Source organism: Dendroctonus ponderosae, unplaced genomic scaffold (genome assembly GCF_020466585.1).
Source record: "Dendroctonus ponderosae isolate FM_Combo_2020 unplaced genomic scaffold, Dpon_F_20191213v2 Dpon_F_20191213_8, whole genome shotgun sequence".
In the NCBI taxonomy this organism is placed as follows: domain Eukaryota; kingdom Metazoa; phylum Arthropoda; class Insecta; order Coleoptera; family Curculionidae; genus Dendroctonus; species Dendroctonus ponderosae.
The window spans coordinates 543,267-549,534 of NW_026019016.1; the positions used below are offsets into that span (position 1 = coordinate 543,267).

General features: G+C 40.1%; 3 protein-coding genes across 4 annotated transcripts in view; 1 reads left to right on the forward strand and 2 right to left on the reverse strand.

Moving 5' to 3' along the window:
• LOC125505407 (farnesol dehydrogenase-like) overlaps nt 1–369 on the reverse strand; it is a gene marked incomplete in the record, with an annotated part of 2,115 nt that extends 1,746 nt beyond the window's left edge. Inside the window, 1 exon segment of the mRNA XM_048669153.1 lies at nt 1–369. Within this exon segment, the coding sequence (XP_048525110.1) occupies nt 1–184 (184 nt within the window).
• A 365-nt stretch (nt 370–734) lies between these two features.
• Nucleotides 735–5,736, reverse strand: LOC109544884. Of its 2 annotated transcripts, none has more exons than XM_019915298.2 (6): nt 5,427–5,736; nt 2,427–2,584; nt 2,250–2,375; nt 2,032–2,139; nt 1,705–1,971; nt 735–1,560 (listed from the first exon to the last, which is right to left on the reverse strand). In XM_019915298.2, exons 1-6 carry the CDS (start codon nt 5,470–5,472, stop codon nt 1,465–1,467), a joined length of 801 nt encoding a protein of 266 aa, XP_019770857.2. In that variant the 5' UTR covers nt 5,473–5,736; the 3' UTR covers nt 735–1,464. The 2 variants fall into 2 exon arrangements, with proteins under 2 accessions (XP_019770857.2, XP_019770856.2); XM_019915297.2 differs by lacking the exon at nt 5,427–5,736 and adding an exon at nt 3,265–3,699.
• Nucleotides 3,780–4,699, forward strand: LOC109544886 (multifunctional methyltransferase subunit TRM112-like protein). The gene is made up of 2 exons (XM_019915299.2): nt 3,780–4,108; nt 4,233–4,699. The coding sequence occupies exons 1-2, from the start codon at nt 4,031–4,033 to the stop codon at nt 4,527–4,529; spliced, it is 375 nt and encodes a 124-aa protein (XP_019770858.1). The 5' UTR covers nt 3,780–4,030; the 3' UTR covers nt 4,530–4,699.
• Nucleotides 5,737–6,268: the final 532 nt, after the last annotated feature.

Here is a 6,268-nt window from a genome sequence, read left to right on the forward strand (position 1 = left end):
TACCTTTGGCTCCAGCCAGTTCTTTGGCATGGGCTTCAATTCGCTCCACTCTTCTGGCCAAGCCTGCAACAGTTACTCCGTACTTCACCAATCCTTCCACTATGGCTTTGCCAATTCCTGAGGAGGCTCCAGTCACTACAGCGACTTTTCCGGCAAATCGGTCTAATGATAGAGAATACGACATTTTTTCGCAGCTGAACAACCTGATTCGCCCGAGTACAAAACTGTTCTGCGGAGAATTTGTCTAGCATTTATTAAAATATTAAACAGCACGAAAATAACCAGTGGCGGTACACCTGTAATTAAAGCTTGCTCGTTGTCCATGGGGGTATTAGATAAAACATGTTTATTCCCCAACGCAAGCCGCTGAATCGACCTTGTAGTCTAGCGAAGCTTCTCTGGGCCATAGCCACTTTAGAGGATATTTATCAACATTGACAACGCGATTGTAGGAACTTTTTCATCGCATATACACCGGGCGATAAAACCGAATATCGCTAACTCATTGTTCGGTTGTTTGCAATCAAAGGAAAGTATTTAATCGCACCCTAAAACACACATTTGCAAAGCTTTCAATCGGTCAAGTTCTTGACCATCAAGTGCACTGGACTGAGCGCAGCACCTCTGAAGATGCAAGCCAGTCGTGTTGGCAAAACGTCTCAATTTTTGTTACTGGGAAAGCTGTTCAAGTCTAGGGAGTTTAAGGACTTGGTGGTCCATTTAATGGAACGACATTAACAATTTTACAAATATTTTTAATGTCTAACAACCAATAAAAAGATTCTTGAGGGACAATAGGAAGCTCCTGAACATTAACGGATTCTACGTTGCTAAAACCTAAAACGCCCTCGAGAATATTGATTTTCTCGATACATTTATTTGCGGTCTTCGCTTCAATTCCTCAGGTAAAACACTTTTAGAGTGAACTCTTTATGGACAGTTTTTCCCTGATGATTTCCAATTTAATTCCTTTTATTGCGGAATTTACTGGCGGGATACGCACTCGTTCCCAGTTCCCTTGTTGCTGTTGATCATTAGCTGTTATTCTATATACTTTAACAATACGACATGATTTTTTCTACAAGCTACAATAATCAGTGGCGATTTGCTTCCCATTAACTCACATTTTCTGGTTGCTGCTTAAATCCTCTGGTCAACAAGGTAGTCAAAAATTCTTCGCTTGTTTGGTATAGAAAGTTACAATGTACCAGATAAAACTATGATTCTTCTCCAAGACGAGCCACTGAGTCGACTTTGTTATCTAGTGGTCAATGTTTTGTTTGTGTTCATGCAATATTCGAACACGGGGGTTGCGAGTTAACGCAACAGCAAGCAAATATTTCCCACAACAAACGCGTTGTTTCTTAGAAACAAAAAACCCATTTGGAAAACTCACTACTCACTAAACGGCCAATTGGAAAACAAAATTATTTGCTAATACTTCGCACTACCACTATCCGATAACTATTGATCACATGTTGACCTGTAGATGGTGTAATTATTGGGGCTTAGCAGTAGTGGAAAGTGATGTCGGGTCAGTCCTTCACTATCAAAAACTATCTGCAATTGATAAATCCCTATGTATAGTCATTTAGATATGGCGCATTCTGGGCGTTAACTAATAGATTGTTATCAAGACATTTCCAAAGTCCGATTCCTTCCAACAAAGAAAGACCTCCTTTATACGGTTAAACGAAGGCTTACCTCTATAAATGGAAACACGCTGTGCTGCTTTCTGGCTAGAAAGTACTTGTCTACGTCGTAATGCAACTTGTATCGGCCAGATGAGAAGGTGGGCTCTTTGAAGAAGCTGGAACAGCGGCCCTTGTTGTCGGTCAAACCTTCATTAATGTAAGTCCATCGGCCTTCCACTAATTTGTACAAACTGACAGTCAATCCGGGCACCGGACTACCTTTAGTGGTGTCTATCACGTTGGTTGATATTGGAATGGGGTTCTGATTATTCTCAGCCTAAAAATTAACACCCAGAGTGAACATCCAGAGAGCCATACGGAAGGCGTTAGTTCTAACCATGATCGATTGCTGTTCCTTTGACTCGGAAGAAAAATCCTCGCCTTCTTCAAATTCATCCATCTCAAGTTCGTTGGTCATGTCAGGTTCGGCCGCGTCTGTTTCGGACTGAAAGTAAAGAGTTATTAACCCCTTGACCGTTCGCTCGTTTTATGCGATATTGTATATAAATCGCATTACGAAATAGTTTCAAAATTACGCCCTAATTAGCCATTCACCTGAGATGTATATATCAGTTGGGGTTGCATTAGTTCTTCGCTATTATCGTCCCCAGTAATCAGGTTCTCCTCATTAACTATTACAGTTTGTACATTGTTGGAATCCATGTCCACCGAGAATTTGTTCTGAAAGCCACTGTGTGATTGTTTGCTAAGGGGCGAAAACTGCACAATTACCATATGATGCTGAACGGGATTTCCATGTATTTGAGCCGCTTTCTGATGCCGAATCGTACACGTATGTTTCAGCAAACTGAGCCTATGTGCGTGTAGGGTTTTCGAGCAGTATGTACAGTAGGCTCTTGTTGGTTCGCCCTTTACGCCTTTCAGCCAACCTGCAACCGAAATAGTGTTTTTTTCAATTTGATCTTATCCACAAACGCAGCTAGTAATGCGTAATTTTCCTGTTTAAACTTAACAATATTAGATTATAGATCATCTATTTGATCTCGACCTTTCTTAGTAGTGTTTCTTGCAAAGATGTGTATTTTCCATCAAGCAGAACGCGAAGAAGAAAGAACACCGTTTTATTTTGCATTTCGAAACCTCCCATTTTGCAAATACACCAATGAGTTTATGCGGCATGTCGGTATTCGTGGGTCCAGCTCCCGATAGGCGTAAATTTACAGCAAAAAATACATTTTATGTAGACCCTTTTAGTGTTATGCAATTGTATAGTACGAGCTGGTAAACCATTGGTAAAATCGAGTGCCACCTCCTGATAATGGGTGGTAAATCGGGGAATATTGATGGCCAATAGGACAGAGACTTTTTTAAGGTGGTGCACTTTTCTAAGGCGTTTCCTAAGTCACATGTCCAAGAGAGAAACGCAAAAGGACGATTTGTAAACACATTTTAAGTGGCGCACTTTGTTATCCTAAAGAAAGTAGTAAAATTGCATTTGCACAAGAAACAGTAACAGATCAGGAAATGATCAAGTATAAATATTTGGCCATGGAAGACTGAAAAGTGATTTTCAGACCTACTCAACTATTGAGACTATTGTCAATGCTACCTTTAAAGTCTGGCATCAACTCCCATGCAGGCCTATAAGTTTGTCGGTAATACTTTGAGTATTTTCCCTTAACCGCGGTGTGAAACTGATTTTGGCTGTATGAATTGGAGGCTATTTCCACATTGTTTTCCGAGGAATTTCCCTCATTTTCCACCAGTTCCGAATCCATGTCCACATCACCACCCAGTTTGATCAAACGGAAAGGAATCACGTTCAAGTGCCTCCCGACTTCGACCTCTTGAATTTCTTCAGTTTCCAGACCTTCATCACATTCATCATCGTCAATTAGTTGCGATATTTGATTTTCGTTTTCCATTCCCGCGCTCAGAGGAAATTACCAAAAACCACTAACAAAAATTCCTAGATGAGCACAAAATGGCTTTCAGAGAAGTCTTTTGTTGACGCTTCCGTTCCATCAATGATGGAGATTTTCATTCGTAGCCCAATATTCGGCAACAAGGCGGACTGTTTTTCAATTATTTGAATATTTTTTCTAATTTATTGAGCCCCGCAAAACTCAGGCTCCAGCTGTATCTGTTTAGGAAAAATTAACCAGAATTTATGGCCAATTTTTGTTCAACGCATTTCTTCAGGGTCTCTTAGTAGGAGCCAGTCCTCAGCCTCCATCAGACATGATCTTGACTCTGCCTTCATTACTCAGTTTATCAACTCGGGTTTTTGAGGTTATGTAATGTTGCATGTTGCACTTTCAGACGAATGTTTTAAATCGAATTAACAACATTTCCCTTAGTAAACAGCCCTCAGCATGAAGCTTCTTACCCATAATATGCTTACATCCAAGTGCATTCGAGGTGTCAGCGTGGGTTACCCTTTGATTATTAACGTAAGTATGGGGCCAACTTTCGAGTTTAAAATATGAATAATCTGTCTCCACACTTGCTACTCTGATGGATCAAGCACGAAACTGACCCTACAGTAAGCTAAAATCAGTTTTCCAATTGTTCCAGGCCACAGAGGTAAAAGTGAATCAAACGCTTTTCAATTCGGAATTCGTCTCCAAACTGATACCAAAAGTGGACTGGCCGGTGCTGTACAATGCAGCGGAAAGCATCGGACACTCGGAAGATTTGCCCAAAGAAGCCCCCAATGACTTCGAACAGAACGAGGAGTTTTTAAAGAAGGCCCACAGGGCTCTAGTGGAAATAGAGGTGATTAGTGGGAACTTGGTGTGTCCGGAAAGTGGCAGGAAATTTCCTATTAGTAACGGCATTCCCAACATGCTGCTGAATGAGGATGAATTCTAAATCAAGCCGGTTACAAAGTGATCTGTGTTGTTAATTGATTAATAGTGGACTGAACATTGAAAGGACCCTTGACTAGATTTAGTTATTAGTCTTAACACAGTTGTAACTTTGAGTTTTAATCTTGTATGTAGGTATGATGGTACCTAATCTATAAATTGATTGAAATTGAAGAGAAAAGTGTTATAATTGGGAGGAGGCACGGGAAAGGCTTCGCAATGTATAAGGGGAGTCTAAGCTCTAAACTCCATTTCCCTTCGGGTCAGGGGTTACTACACTTTGTTGACTTTGTTTTTAACTAGGTATTTATCTGCCCTCAATGAATTATTCCAGATTTTAATTGATCCCATCAGCTTAACTTTAAAGAGATCAAGACTATCTAATAATAAGTTTGCACTGATTAATTGTAGTAAACCCATAAAAGTACACAGAAATATTTTTCTTATCAGCAATTGGCATTCAATTTGTGTGTTTGTGTTTATTTAAAAGGATCAATGACAATTTCCCCGTAAACTAAGACACAAACTACATAATTTGCACGAACCCAGGCAATTTTGCGCAATATTTCCAAATAGAACGTAAACTTGCAATCAGCCACGTGCTCACGTTTTTGAACCGGGAATTTGCAGCTTATCGAATGGATGCGTGAGTTGTGTCTCGAACGCATTTGTTCAGCTTTGCCAAACTTGCGGTTGGTTTGTCCGAAAAACCGTTACAGACCACATGAGAAGGTGATTTAAATTGAAGAGAACTACATCAGGGAGCTGGAAATGTGTCAAATGGGGCTATTTGTGGTGTGGCTCGACTGAGATTCTAATAAATAAACGCAATTTACTTAGAAAATGCCAAATCGACACTAAAAACGTCCTTTTCATATCGGTTTATTGAAACGAATCTCACCAGAAAGCTGGTTAATTCTGCGTTCCATTCGTCTAAGTATTTCCATGCTGAAATTTCTTCAAAAAGGCTCCTAGTAGGCGTTTGGTCAGTTTCCTGTCACTTGACAGCAAACGTCAAACAGTTCAGACGTCGTCAGACTGAAAAATTGCGTTTTTGTGGTAAAAATCGCACTCCCGACCGAGAAAATGCTACGAAAACGCGCGGAAAATCACCTCCGTCACAAAAATCATCCATATTCCTCAGAAAAACGAAAAAATGTGGCACTTTTTTCGAAATTTGGTCGGAGCAAAGCGCGCACAGTCCATCCCGTTCACTCTTAAACAATGACTGCTTAAATGTCATCTGAACCTCCAGGAGTTTGACGAATTGAACTTGTCAAAGCATTTTATTGATTGATTTTAAATAAAACACTAATAATACTAACTAAACATTTTTATTTTAAATATATAATACATTTCTTTGTTTTGGCAAGTTGGCCATAGTTTGCATGCTCGCAGTTCCACCACACTCGAAGGCGGGGGAAAAGAAGCACACTATTGGTGGTTCTGAAGCCTTCTGAGCCTGAGCTAAAGCTAGAAAATACCGGGGACATCAACTTGTTGCTGTAATATCTAAGCTAAGAATGTTTTGTTCCAAATGATTTGTCAGCTTTAAGCGAAATAAATTGTTTAAAAAAAACCTTTTCTTCCATGGTTTTTCCATTTTCACAGTCGCTCAAGCTATCATTTTGGTTTCGAGGATCTTTGGGAGCTTTATGCAGCGCATGTGGGCTCTACCCGGAAATTTCGTTACCAACTTATGTTGGAAATTGGGACGATTATCAAGGACTGTTTCAAACATCT

Bases quoted from the DNA above. Each gene is read 5' to 3' on its own strand.
- LOC109544884 (XM_019915297.2), bottom strand. From the start codon at position 3,580: ATGGAAAACGAAAATCAAATATCGCAACTAATTGACGATGATGAATGT. The intron at 2,376-2,426 runs GTAATTGTGCAG...AGTGGCTTTCAG, and splicing joins ATCCCGTTCAGCATCATATG to AACAAATTCTCGGTGGACAT. The intron at 1,561-1,704 runs GTAAGCCTTCGT...TATCAATTGCAG, and splicing joins GCGTGTTTCCATTTATAGAG to ATAGTTTTTGATAGTGAAGG.
- LOC109544886 (XM_019915299.2), top strand. From the start codon at position 4,031: ATGAAGCTTCTTACCCATAATATGCTTACATCCAAGTGCATTCGAGGT. The intron at 4,109-4,232 runs GTAAGTATGGGG...CAATTGTTCCAG, and splicing joins GTTACCCTTTGATTATTAAC to GCCACAGAGGTAAAAGTGAA.